Source organism: Brienomyrus brachyistius, chromosome 4 (assembly GCF_023856365.1).
Source record: "Brienomyrus brachyistius isolate T26 chromosome 4, BBRACH_0.4, whole genome shotgun sequence".
Lineage (NCBI taxonomy): Eukaryota > Metazoa > Chordata > Actinopteri > Osteoglossiformes > Mormyridae > Brienomyrus > Brienomyrus brachyistius.
Genome location: NC_064536.1, coordinates 1,341,488 through 1,355,034, shown reverse-complemented (window position 1 = coordinate 1,355,034; position 13,547 = coordinate 1,341,488). Strand labels below are relative to the sequence as shown.

The following is a 13,547-nucleotide window of genomic DNA, read 5'->3' as shown; positions in this document are numbered from 1 at the left end:
CCAGAACAGCTTTTTTAGAACTACAATTTGGGTTACAATTTATTACTACTTAAAACGAACATTTCAGCTAAAACTATTTGTTGTTTCTAATGTTATATATATATATATTTGTAAATGAAAAAGTATTAACTTTCGTTATAAAACTAATAAATGTTTTTGCTAAATTAAGCAAATGTTCGAAGACTTTCTGTGAGCACTGTATGTATTGTATAAAAAATACCTGAATGTACTTATTGACGTTTTCGATGGAACCACTGATGTGAGCTGGCTGTCGGGGCTAGAATGAACACAGAAAGGACACTGAAGAGAAACGTTGCAAGCGAGGGAGGTGGGCTGTGCCTGTGGGGTACGCGCGAATGAACAAAATGAATAAGATCATAATTTACACTGCCCACATTTTAGGATGTGAGTCTCAGTGCAGAAGGCAGGCAGGTGATGGCGCTGTTTCCGGTGGCACAATGAATGGTGGTGCAGCAGCAGGGCAGGCAGGTTAGCTGGTTTTGTAACTGGTTCGCTAACGATGCCAAATTTGAACAGAAAGCAAAATGACGAGGCAGAGGCATTGCCATTGAATCGAGAAGGGTCCAGCTGCTGATGTCTGTAGAGTGGAGCTCCACCGGAAACACGTGATCTCAACTCTGTCTTACAGCGAATAAACCCTAAGCTTAAACTTAACCCTAAACCTAACCTCAACCGGAGCTCCACTTTACGTCCTTAAAGATCACATATGTCCGGTGGAGCTCCACTCTACAGGCATCTGCAGCTAGACCCTCTTGGTCTAATTGGCAGCCACTGGCGGATTCTTTTGAGGGCAAGATGGGCTCCGAATTAACAAACTGCCGGTGCCAACCTCATGCCACCCCCCGACCCTGACAGCTGACTCCATCACCACCCCACCCACAACAACTTTTACTGTCTTCGCCCCCAGTTCAGTCTGGAAAATTTGGACTTTTAAAATGGGAAGCGTGTATAAACCTTGTGGAAAGTCTTTGGTTGAGTGGTTTAATCCGGCTTTTCGCACACGGAAATAGCTGCAGCACTACGAGCTGCTGAGATGGGGGCGCTTGTGTGTTTGTGCAAAACTAAAGTAACTCGCGTCATCAATCACATTGATTCTCCCGTGACGGTTTGTTCTCAGGTCGTGGAGAGTGAAAATGGAGTCCCAAGATTACGGTAAATATATAAACATATATTATCTATCAGATTTAAGAACTACAGGGCATTCATTGTATTCCCCGTTTTATATTACAGCTATGGATTCCTGGTTACCTCCCCACTATGTTTTGTTCTTGTGTCTTTCCATTTTAATTAAACAAATTTCCAAATAGTGTCCACTTCACGAATTATGCAAACCTTCCAAAGCCCAGGAATGTTTTTGTAGTTTATTTTCCACGCCCTGCGTGTCAGAGTGTTTTCTGATGAACTTTGTTTGTTATTTCAGCTACATGGCTCAGCTACAGCTCTCTGGGAAGCTCAGAAAATCAACTTTTCTGTTGTATAGTCTAATGTAACTTCTTGTCTAGGTCTCTTTTTACATGGCTGAGTTTCATTAACTACTGTTGATTCTGAAAAATACAATGAAGTAGTCTAAGGATTAATGCAGAACAAGCCATTAATTATACTTCTTAAAGGCACTGCTTGTAATCTAGTCATACTTCACACTCTTGTTTAACCTGCCTAAACAAGATATTAGGCAGGTGTGGTAACTGGCTGGCAGACACACCCTGCGCAGTTATTGAAAATCAGCCAGCTTCCTTCAGGTGTGAGATTTTGATAATAATAATAATAATAATAATAATAACAACAATAATAATGATAATAATAATGAAGTATATATGTACTGTATGGGAACTACTTCCATGTAAAACACTGGCATATATATATAATGTCATCAGAAGTAATGATGAGAATGAATTCAACTGGTTCATGCAGAGCTCATGCAAAGGCAGTAAACTTTAGACTGTTTTTTAAACGCAGGATCTTTCAGATTCCTCACACAAATATAAATATTTAAATATATCAGCAAGGGTAGAACCTGACTCTTTTAGCATTTACCGATTATTAAAACTGGACATGTGTACTTTCTTGTTTAGACAGGTTAGGGTTTAAGGTTAAACAGTATTGTGAAATGTAACTGGACCACAGCCTGTGTTTGAAAACGTATAATGTACGACTTGTTACTCCAAACTTTTCACTACTTTCACTATTTTTTTATAGTCGTGGAGTTCACAAGATGAATTGTAAAGAAACTTAGATTAATGCAAAAGTAAAACTGCTTCCCAACAAGCTATAGCTGAGTCATGTAGCTGTAATAGTGTAAAAAATACTATAATGTTGAATTAAAACGTCATGACCCTTTTTGATAATAAATGTGATGACTTTTGACATGTGACCATGGCTTATTTCCCATGTACAATCCTGGTCAGGATTATTGGCACCCAACAATTGTAAGTACAGAATGTAGAATATCTTCAGAAATAAATGCTAATGAACCAATTTTTTATAATCAGAATATTTAATAAAATGTCCAAAGTTATTGAACAACAATAACAAAAATGTTGTTATATAGTGAAATAAAAATATAGACATAAAATGTATGCTGGACATGGTTATTGGCTCCTTCACTGATATTTCATCGCAGAACCTTTGGTGACAATGATCGCTTCTAAACATTTCTTGTATCCATCTATAAGCTTCTTGCATCCATCTGTTAGCAGTTTCCGCTACTCTAACATTGCTATGCATTCCTGCTCTTTTAAGTGTACAGGAGACCTATTGGCAGATTTCAGCTCTCTGCAGAGCTTTTCAATGGGATTTCGGTCAGGATTCATAATTTCCTAGTTTAAAACAGTCCATCTTTCCTTTTCCACCGTTCTCTTGTACTGTTGGATGTCTGCTTTGGGTCGGTGTCCTGCTGAAAGACTCAAGACTTTTGCTCAAACCTTGTTTTTGGACACTGAAGAACACATTTCACTCTAAAATGCCTTGGTAATCTTCTGATTTCATCCTTCCTTTGGTACATTCAGTGCCTCCAGAACCAGAGGCAGTAAAGCAGCCCCACAACACGAGAGAGCCCACCCCCGTATTTTACTGTAGGCAGGCTGCTCTTTTTCTTATGGGCTTCATCCCATCACCTATACATCACAAATGCATATCTTGCCTTTTTGTGCCATTCTTTCAGTAGTGGTGTCCTCCTTGCCCTTCGTCCATGGAGTCCTACTTGGCTTAGTATGGTACGGGTAGAAGCCATCACTCCAGATTGCTCTAGGTCAGCTTGAAGCTCTTTAGATGTCTTGCGTGGTGTTTTTTCCACAACCAGCACCAACCTTCACAGACGTCTGTCATTGAGATTCTTCTTGAAACTGGGAAGTTCTTTGGCGATTGCCTTGTAACCTTCGGAACTGTTATGCTTTTTGATAACAGCAGTTCTGATGCTGTCAGACAGCTCTCTTGTGTTCGTCATTGTGAAAAAGAAACTGGAAGCAATCAGCCCCTTTTTAAGCAGTAAAACCATTCATTGCTTTAATCCAGGTCATGTCAGAAATGTAGATTAAGCGCAGATGAGTCTTATTTGTTTCCTAATATATTTGAGGAAATAATTCAAAATCATTAACAGGGAGCCAATAATCATGCACAGTTCACATTTTATGTCGACATTTTTATTTCACTATATGACAGTTATTTTGCTGCTGTTGTTGTTCAGTAACTTTGGGCATTTTATGAAATATTCTGATTAAACAAAATTGGCTAATTTGCATTTATTTCTGAAGATATTGTACATTCTGTATTTACAAATGAGAAGTGCCTAATTATCCTGACCAGGACTGTATAGCACTGTCGTTTATAACAGATTAGTAGGTGATGACAGCCATGGTTTAGCACTGAGAAACGTGCTTCTGCCAAACGTGGTCACGCTTGTGGGCTTCTTGTCCAGCTGCTGGCTTTGTGGACCAGCACCGGGCTGAGCTCATCGAGAGGGTGAGGGCAGTGGACCCCATCGGGAGGGGTCTGCTCCCACACAGGACGATGCATACCAGGTTGACCATGCTGCTGAATGATACCAGTCAGAACATCATGAAGAACATCTACCAAGACCTGGACCTTGGAGGAGCACCTGCGAAAGAGGCTTTTTACAAACTTCTGAAGGAACACGAGCCTCAGCTCATTCAGGAGCTGGGTAAGCTAACTCTGCTTTCCATTAACAATGTTTTCCTTCTACAAAGAAAACAAAAAAAAGATTGAAATGTAAAAATATATATATATATATATATATTGAAAGAGTCCAAGTACTGATGGTCCTCCCTTTATGATCACCTTTAGTGATGCATATTCAGTAGCCAATACTGAATTTTTATCTGTTCCTGGGCTAGCGATATGCTGTGTGATATTTTCTACTGATGCCTTGTAATAACAGCATCCAAAGAACATGCTTGCGGTCTCCGTAGCGATTGTGAGCATAAACATCTCATGCACTGTTTAACAATGTCATACTGGTTTTTTTTCTGTGTTGAACAAAATAATCTTGCATTAATTTATTTTCAGTTACTCCTATTTAGTTAAATTAATGATTTGTTTACTTGTTTAATGACAGTAGTTAACTACTAATTTGTCATATGTTGTTCATATTCGACTTGTAATTTTTTCACAAAGTTGACCACAAAGTAATTTTAAGCTATTTTGAAATAAATTCATGACCCCAGGAGAACTATACACATGGCATCACAGGTCACTGCGACCCGAAATATGTACAGTTAAATGGTGTATAGCCATACACTACGTATGAACTACATTATGGGGTCTGTAAGATTTTCAAATGCAAAAAAGACACAACCGTACAGCATTACCCTACAACACTACTCTGCTGCACAATCAGAACTTGGTCAAAAATGTAATGCTGGAATATATCAGTGAGGGGGCTTTCAATCTGTTAGTATCCAGGTGTTTGATGAGACAAAACTGGCAACTGTTATGACTGCGTGTCAGGCAAACGAGCAGGGAGCGGGAAATCAGGATCGGGCAGATGGGAATCCAGGAAACAGGGTTTATTATGGCAGAATCAGCAAGGCAGGGTTCACATTCAATGTCAATGACCGGACTGGGGAAACAGACTTGAACGCGGACTTAAATATACAGGACTACTCAAAAATAACACCAAACAGCTGAATACAATCAGGAATTCACATGAGGTAACGAGGGGGGCGTGGCACATGGAAGGATCATTGGAGCAGCAACACACATCCCTAATATTATTTTAAGACACAACATAACAGACACAACAGAAGTATGTCACATATTTGTCACACGTGTGACAAATAAATGTCAGTGAATTTCAATAACTGCTCAGATTAAAGAAGCAATGACAATAAAGCATCTTCATCTTATTTTAAGAGGAAATGGCAGGAAAAGATGTGATGGTCGAGTTTGTGTACAAATTCTTGCCTGTTTGAACATAAAGAAAAAAATGACATGCATTGTAACCAATGAGAGAGAGACAAGAAGGAAGGCATGGGAATCTCCCAGTATACTGGGCACACCTGTAGGCAGAGTGACCAATGACAGAGAGAGAAGAAGGAAGGCATGGGAATCTCCCTATATAGTGGGCACACCTGTAGGCAGAGTGACCAATGACAGAGAGCCAAGAAGGAAGGCATGGGAATCTCCCTATATACTGGGCACACCTGTAGGCAGTGTGACCAATGACAGAGAGCCAAGAAGGAATGCAAGGGAATCTCCCAATATAGTGGGGACACCTGTAGGCAGTGTGACCAATGACAGAGAGCCAAGAAGGAATGCAAGGGAATCTCCCAATATAGTGGGGACACCTGTAGGCAGTGTGACCAATGACAGAGAGCCAAGAAGGAAGGCATGGGAATCTCCCAATATAGTGGGCACACCTGTAGCCAGAGTGACCAATGACAGAGAGAGAAGAAGGAAGGCACGGGAATCTCCCTATATAGTGGACACACCTGTAGGCAGTGTGACCAATGAGAGAGAGCCAAGAAGGAAGGCATGGGAATCTCCATGTATACTGGGCACACCTGTAGGCAGTGTGACCAATGACAGAGAGCCAAGAAGGAATGCAAGGGAATCTCCCAATATAGTGGGGACACCTGTAGGCAGTGTGACCAATGACAGAGAGCCAAGAAGGAAGGCATGGGAATCTCCCTGTATACTGGGCACACCTGTAGGCAGTGTGACCAATAACAGAGAGCCAAGAAGGAAGGCATGGGAATCTCCCAATATAGTGGGCACACCTGTAGCCAGAGTGACCAATGACAGAGAGAGAAGAAGGAAGGCATGGGAATCTCCCAATATAGTGGGCACACCTGTAGCCAGAGTGACCAATGACAGAGAGAGAAGAAGGAAGGCATGGGAATCTCCCTATATAGTGGACACACCTGTAGGCAGTGTGACCAATGAGAGAGAGAGAAGAAGGAAGGCACGGGAATGTCCCAGTATACTGGGCACACCTGTAGGCAGAGTGACCAATGACAGAGAGCCAAGAAGGAAGACATGGGAATCTCCCTATATAGTGGGCACACCTGTGGGCAGAGTGACCAATGACAGAGAGCCAAGAAGGAAGGGACAGGAATCTCCCTGTATACTTTGCACACCTATAGGCAGTGTGACCAATGACAGAGAGAGAAGAAGGAAGGCATGGGAATCTCCCAGTATACTTTGCACACCTGTAGGCAGTGTGACCAATGACAGAGAGCCAAGGGGGAAGGGACAGGAAGCGCCCTGTATACTGGGCACACCTGTACGCAGAGTGACCAATGACAGAGAGCCAAGAAGGTAGGCACGGGAATCTCCCAGTATAGTGGGCACATCTGTAGGCAGAGTGACCAATGACAGAGAGCCAAGAAGGAAGGCATGGGAATTTCCCTGTATACTTGGCACAACTGTAGGCAGTGTGACCAATGACAGAGAGCCAAGGGGGAAGGGACAGGAAGCGCTCTGTATACTGGGCACACCTGTACGCAGAGTGACCAATGACAGAGAGCCAAGAAGGAAGGCACGGGAATCTCCCTATATTGTGGGCACACCAATAGGAAGTGTGACCAATGACAGTGAGCCAAGAAGGAAGGCACGGGAATCTCCCAGTTTAGTGGGCAGACCTGTAGGAAGAGTGACTAATAAGAGAGAGCCAAGAAGGAAGGCACAGGAATCTCCCTATATAGTGGGCACACCTGTAGGCAGAGTGACCAATGACAGAGAGCCAAGAAGGAAGGCACGGGAATCTCCCAGTATAGTGGGCACACCTGTAGGCAGTGACCAATGACAGAGAGCCAAGAAGAAAGGCACGGGAATCTCCCAGTATAGTGGGCACACCTGTAGGCAGAGTGACCAATGACAGAGAGCCAATAAGGAAGGCACGGGAATCTCCCTATATAGTGGGCACACCTATAGGCAGAGTGACCAATGACAGAGAGCCAAGGTGGAAGGGACAGGAAGCGCCCTGTATACTGGGCACACCTGTACGCAGAGTGACCAATGACAGAGAGCCAAGGAGGAAGGGACAGGAAGCGCCCTGTATACTGGGCACACCTGTAGGCAGTGTGGCCAATGACAGAGAGCCAAGAAGGTAATGTAGGGAGCCGCCCACTGGCCCAATGGCGGAATCCAATGGCGCAGCCGAAGGCTGTGAATGCGTGTTGGTCCTTCCAAGCGCTCCTGGGAATTACTTACCCTTTTTAATATATAAGATATTCTTTTAGACACATATCTGACTCCATTTTATTAATGACCTTATTTCAGTATATTGTAGTCATGACGTTTATGTTGTTCGGATTACTTCGAGACTCTCCTTTAGATTACCAACTCTAGTTTACCCCTGACGAAGGAGTCCGCCAGATTCGCCTCGGCCGACAGGGCGATCCGTGGGCTTGTTCCGCAGGGTTTGTCTTAAAGGTACAGAAATCGCCACCATTTAAGACAATGTCGGCCTCTGATTATTCGGGTCCCTCGACCTATAAAATTCCCCAAAGGCTCAGTGTCTGCCAATTACTGAGCATGTGGGTGTCTCGGAGATTAAGCCGATGTTTACCCAAACCACACGTACGTCCACCTCAGAGGCTCAGCCGGGGGCAGCCCATATCATAACATGTGTCAACCTCAGCGGCTGTGACGGCACACCTTTTGTTGCGGTAGTTTGTACGAGGTTTACTTTGGGCTCGTCTCAGGGACTCCGCCGATGCCGCCCATTGTCTTACCATGTGAGCGTCTCAGGGACTATGCCCGGTGCCTAGGAACATAGTGTGTACGCCCCTCAAAGGGTAGACCGGTACCTTTCATCAGCATGTGTTGACCTCAGAGGTTAAGTCGGCCCGTAACTGAGCGTGTGCGAACTCCAGAGGTGTAGTTTTGGTACCCACCTAACTTAACTTGGGCAGTCGAGTTTGGGACCCGGATAAAGGGGATTTAACCCAGAGGCTGCAAGATAGTAGTTACCACTTTAGTCCTAATCAGGATAGAAGTCCAATCTGGAAAGTTTATAAAGAAGTTAGCAAATCAGACAGTCATGAAGTAATCAAGACAACATTTATTAAACATATTACAATATACAATTATTGACATGTGGCCACATACTTGTAAATACATTTGGACAAATACAATATTAAACAATCACATTCCTCAGCTGAGAGTGCACAAAGTTCTGCGGAAAGTATCTGACTACAGATGGACTTTCACGCAGTTCTCTGTGAGAGCTCTGATTACAGAGTGACTCCCCGAATTCTTCTGAGGCCCTTCCTTAAGTATCCAAACCAGGTGATGGCATGTCTCTGAAGACTGACCAATTTCGGTCAATGGTTAATTTTAGGGGCATGGTTGGCCTTGGTTCTCAGGTCCCCAGCCAATCAGATCACTTTAGGGGGTGGTCGTAATTCCCTTGTTCTGCCATGTGAGAGGCTCTCTCAGTTTGGTGGGTTTAGCCGAAGTTTCTATAGTTCTCTTAGGGAAAACTATACTGCCTTAAATCTGAGTGTATAACACTCGCCGTCTCATGCCTATTCAAACGAGACCAAACATGCGTGTATTTGTCCCTAACATCTATGTGTGGTGTTATCCTGTTTATAGTGGAAAAGGTGTCTGTGTCTGGAGACAGCTGTTGTTGGTGTGGATTGACTGTGGAACTCCGGCCACTCTGGGGGGTGAAAGGTCTTGCTTTTTCTGTGTTACTCCAGTTATTCCTATCCAGTCTCTCAGGATCCGGCAGGGCTTTGCCTTCCTTGAAAGGGATGGTTTGATGCGTGGAGTCCAATCTTGCCTGGGCCAGTGGATCCTTTTCTTGGAGTTCTGAAATAGACTGATGCAGGCTGATCAGAGTTGGGGTCTGCAGGACCTATAAGTTTTATGTCCTTACAGTAGGCACGGGAATCTCCCAGTATAGTGGGCACACCTGTAGGCAGAGTGACCAATGACAGAGAGCCAAGAAGGTAGGCACGGGAATCTCCCAGTATAGTGGGCACACCTGTAGGCAGAGTGACCAATGACAGAGAGCCAAGAAGGAAGGCACGGGAATCTCCCTGTATACCTGGCACAACTGTAGGCAGAGTGACCAATGACAGAGAGCCAAGAAGGAAGGCACGGGAATCTCCCTATATACTTGGCACAACTGTAGGCAGTGTGACCAATGACAGACAGCCAAGAAGGAAGGCACGGGAATCTCCCAGTATAGAGGGCACACCTGTAGGCAGAGTGACCAATGACAGAGAGCCAAGAAGGTAGGCACGGGAATCTCCCAGTATAGTGGGCACACCTGTAGGTAGAGTGACCAATGATAGAGAGCCAAGAAGGAAGGCACGGGAATCTCCCAGTATACTGGGCACACCTGTAGGCAGTGAGTCCAATGACAGAGAGTCAAGAATGTAGGCATGGGAAACTCCTTGTATACTGGGCACACCTGTAGGCAGAGTAACCAATGACAGAGAGCCAAGAAGGAAGGCACGGGAATCTCCCTATATTGTGGACAAACCTGTAGGCAGAGTGACCAATGACAGAGAGCCAAGAGGGAAGGGACAGAAGCGCCCTGTATACTGGGCACACCTGTACGCAGAGTGACCAATGACAGAGAGCCAAGGGGGAAGAGACAGGAAGCGCCCTATATAGTGGGCACACCTGTAGGCAGAGTGACCAATGACAGAGAGCCAAGAAGGTAGGCACGGGAATCTCCCAATATACTGGGCACACCTGTAGGCAGTGTGACCAATGACATAGAGCCAAGAAGGAAGGCATGGGAATCTCCCAGTAAACTGGGCACACCTGTTGGCAGTATGACCAATAACAGTGAGCCAAGAAGGAAGGCACCGGAATCTCCCAGTATACTGGGCACATCTGTTGGCAGTGTGACCAATGACAGTTAGCCAAGAAGGAAGGCAACGGAATCTCCCAGTATACTGGGCACACCTGTTGGCAGTGTGACCAATGACAGTGAGCCAAGAAGGAAGGCACCAGAATCTTCCAGTATACTGGGCACACCTGTTGGCAGTGTGACCGATGACAGTGAGCCAAGAAGGAAGGCACGGGAAACTCCATGTATACTGGGCACACCTGTAGGCAGAGTGACCAATGACAGAGAGCCAAGAGGGAAGGGAGAGAAGCGACCTGTATACTGGGCACACCTGTACGCAGAGTGACCAATGACAGAGAGCCAAGAAGGTAGGCACGGGAATCTCCCAGTATACTGGGCACACCTGTAGACAGTGTGACCAATGACAGAGAGCCAAGAAGGAAGGCATGGGAATCTCCCAGTATACTGGGCACACCTGTAGGCAGTGTGACCAATGACAGAGAGCCAAGAAGGAAGGCACGGGAATCTCCCAGTATAGTGGGCACACCTGTAGGCAGTGTGACCAATGACAGAAAGACAAGAATGTAGGCAAGGGAATCTCCCAGTATAGTGGGCACACCTGTTGGCAGCATGACCAATGACAGAGAGCCAAGAAGGAAGGCACAGGAATGTCCCAGTATAGTGGGCACACCTGTAGGCAGTGTGACCAATGACAGAAAGCCAAGAATGTAGGCACGGTAATCTCCCTATATAGTGGGCACACCTGTAGGCAGTGTGACCAATGACATTGGGCCAAGAAGGAAGGAACGGGAATCTCCCAGTATACTGAGCACTCCTGTAGGCAGAGTGACCAATGACAGAGAGAGAAGAAGGAAGGTACCGGAATCTCCCTATATAGTGGGTACACCTGTGGGCAGAGTGACCAATGACAGAGAACCAAGAAGGAAGGCACGGGAATCTCCCAGTATACTGGGCACACCTGTAGGCAGAGTGACCAATGACAGAGAGAGAAGAAGGAAGGTATGGGAATCTCCCTATATAGTGGGCACACCTGTACGCAGAGTGACCAATGACAGAGAGCCAAGAAGGAAGGCATGGGAATCTCCCTGTATACTGGGCACACCTGTAGGCAGTGTGACAAATGACAGAGAGCCAAGAAGGAAGGCACGGGAATCTCCCAGTATAGTGGGCACACCTGTAGGCAGTGTGACCAATGACAGAGAGCCAAGAGGGAAGGGACAGAAGCGCCCTGTATACTGGGCACACCTGTACGCAGAGTGACCAATGACAGAGAGCCAAGAAGGTAGGCACGGGAATCTCCCAGTATACTGGGCACACCTGTAGACAGTGTGACCAATGACAGAGAGCCAAGAAGGAAGGCATGGGAATCTCCCAGTATACTGGGCACACCTGTAGGCAGTGTGACCAATGACAGAGAGCCAAGAAGGAAGGCACGGGAATCTCCCAGTATAGTGGGCACACCTGTAGGCAGTGTGACCAATGACAGAAAGCCAAGAATGTAGGCACGGGAATCTCCCAGTATAGTGGGCACACCTGTTGGCAGCGTGAGCAATGACAGAGAGCCAAGAAGGAAGGCACGGGAATCTCCCAGTATAGTGGACACACCTGTAGGCAGTGTGACCAATGACAGTGGGCCAAGAAGGAAGGCACGGGAATCTCCCAGTATACTGAGCAGACCTGTAGGCAGAGTGACCAATGACAGAGAGAGAAGAAGGAAGGTACCGGAATCTCCCTATGTAGTGGGCACACCTGTGGGCAGAGTGACCAATGACAGAGAGCCAAGAAGGAAGGCATGGGAATCTCCCTATATAGTGGGCACACCTGTAGGCAGTGTGACCAATGACAGAGAGCCAAGAAGGAAGGTACCGGAATCTCCCTATATAGTGGGCACACCTGTAGGCAGTGTGACCAATGACAGAGAGCCAAGAAGGACGGTACCGGAATCTCCCTATATAGTGGGCACAGCTGTAGGCAGTGTGACCAATGACAGAGAGCCAAGAAGGAAGGCACAGGAATCTCCCTATATAGTGGGCACACCTGTAGGCAGTGTGACCAATGACAGAGAGCCAAGAAGGAAGGTACCGGAATCTCCCTATATAGTGGGCACACCTGTGGGCAGAGTGACCAATGACAGAGAGCCAAGAAGGAAGGCACGGGAATCTCCCAGTATAATGGGCACACCTGTAGGCAGAGTGACCAATGAGAGAGAGAGACGAAGGAAGGCACGGGAATCTCCCTATATAGTGGGCACACCTGTAGGCAGAGTGACCAATGACAGAGAGCCAAGGGGGAAGGGACAGGAAGCGCCCTGTATACTGGCCACACCTCCTTCCCTAAAACTGTACTTTCATTGGAGATCTAAAAAACAGACACAAACAGACGTCCTGCAAGCACCCCAGTCATACCTTGAATCCTTCTGGTCTTCTGTATCCTTGCTCCTGATGATGATGGAACACACAGTTTTCAAGTTACAATGCTGTTTGAACTTGACATATTTTTGCCTCATTCTATTTATTGTCTTTGTTTATTTACTTTTAGTGGTATGTTTAATTTGCTTATGTCATGATACCACCTTTTAGCTGTTATGTCTGGAGTCGTAAAAAAGGCGCTGCTGCAAAATCTATAATTCATTTTTGGAAATTAAACAATTCCTCCCCCAGTCAATGCACTCTTACTCTCACCTTAAATAAGGGTGTTCCTGTATAAAGCAATATTTGGTCAATATTAAATACAGCATAATTCTATATACACAACTTACCTTCTCTTTTTGTCACCATCAACTGTTTTCTTTCTGAAAAAGAGACGGAAAAGGTGAGTGGAGAGATTCAGAGTCACGGTGAAGAGCCACAGCATCTAAAGGAAGAAAGAGAGAAAGAGAGACAGGAGCTGGAAGCGTGGAGAGCAGCCAGAGAAACAGAGGAAAGGAGGCTTCACCAAATGAGATGTGAACTCCAGAGAGAGAGGGAGGAGGTGGAGAGAATAAGGGACACGATCCAGAAAGAGAAGGAGACCATGAACCTGAAGAAGAGAAAACAGAGTAAAGCCACTCTGCTTACATAATCTAATTATACACATTAAAATCATAGATTGGTTAAAAATGATTTAAAAAATATCACCATATGGCTGCAACATAACAAAATGTGAAAAAGGTGAAGAGGCCTGAATTCTTTCTGAATACACTGTATACATCATTACAATTCTGTGCTTTCTCAGTATAGGTGATGACAGACATTAG

General features: G+C 45.3%; 2 protein-coding genes and 1 long non-coding RNA gene across 20 annotated transcripts in view; 2 read left to right on the top strand and 1 right to left on the bottom strand.

Moving 5' to 3' along the window:
• Nucleotides 1–13,547, top strand: part of LOC125740452 (trichohyalin-like) — a 65,237-nt gene that overhangs the window by 24,327 nt on the left and 27,363 nt on the right. For 5 of the 17 annotated variants that reach the window (XM_049011602.1, XM_049011604.1, XM_049011605.1 and 2 more), the window contains exons 2-4: nt 1,139–1,173; nt 3,935–4,177; nt 13,113–13,349. The exons of 2 other annotated variants lie outside the window; for them this stretch is intronic. In XM_049011602.1, the coding sequence (XP_048867559.1) occupies nt 1,155–1,173; nt 3,935–4,177; nt 13,113–13,349 (499 nt within the window). In that variant the 5' untranslated portion in view covers nt 1,139–1,154. The remainder of the gene's footprint in view (nt 1–1,138; nt 1,174–3,934; nt 4,178–13,112; nt 13,350–13,547) is intronic. 10 more of the 17 variants (XM_049011593.1, XM_049011595.1, XM_049011591.1 and 7 more) reach the window with 4 other exon arrangements.
• Nucleotides 1–13,547, top strand: part of LOC125740447 (trichohyalin-like) — a 114,439-nt gene that overhangs the window by 98,507 nt on the left and 2,385 nt on the right. The gene's annotated exons all lie outside the window — the stretch shown is intronic.
• The window catches only part of LOC125740525 (uncharacterized), a 30,908-nt gene continuing 23,400 nt past the window's right edge, over nt 6,040–13,547 (bottom strand). The window contains exons 1-3 of one of the 2 annotated variants that reach the window (XR_007397642.1): nt 12,638–12,740; nt 6,687–6,758; nt 6,040–6,182 (exon numbers count right to left, since the gene is read on the bottom strand). This is a non-coding gene — a long non-coding RNA (uncharacterized LOC125740525). Of the gene's footprint in view, nt 6,183–6,686; nt 6,759–12,637; nt 12,741–13,547 lie in introns of those variants that run through there. The other variant, XR_007397641.1, reaches the window with a different exon arrangement.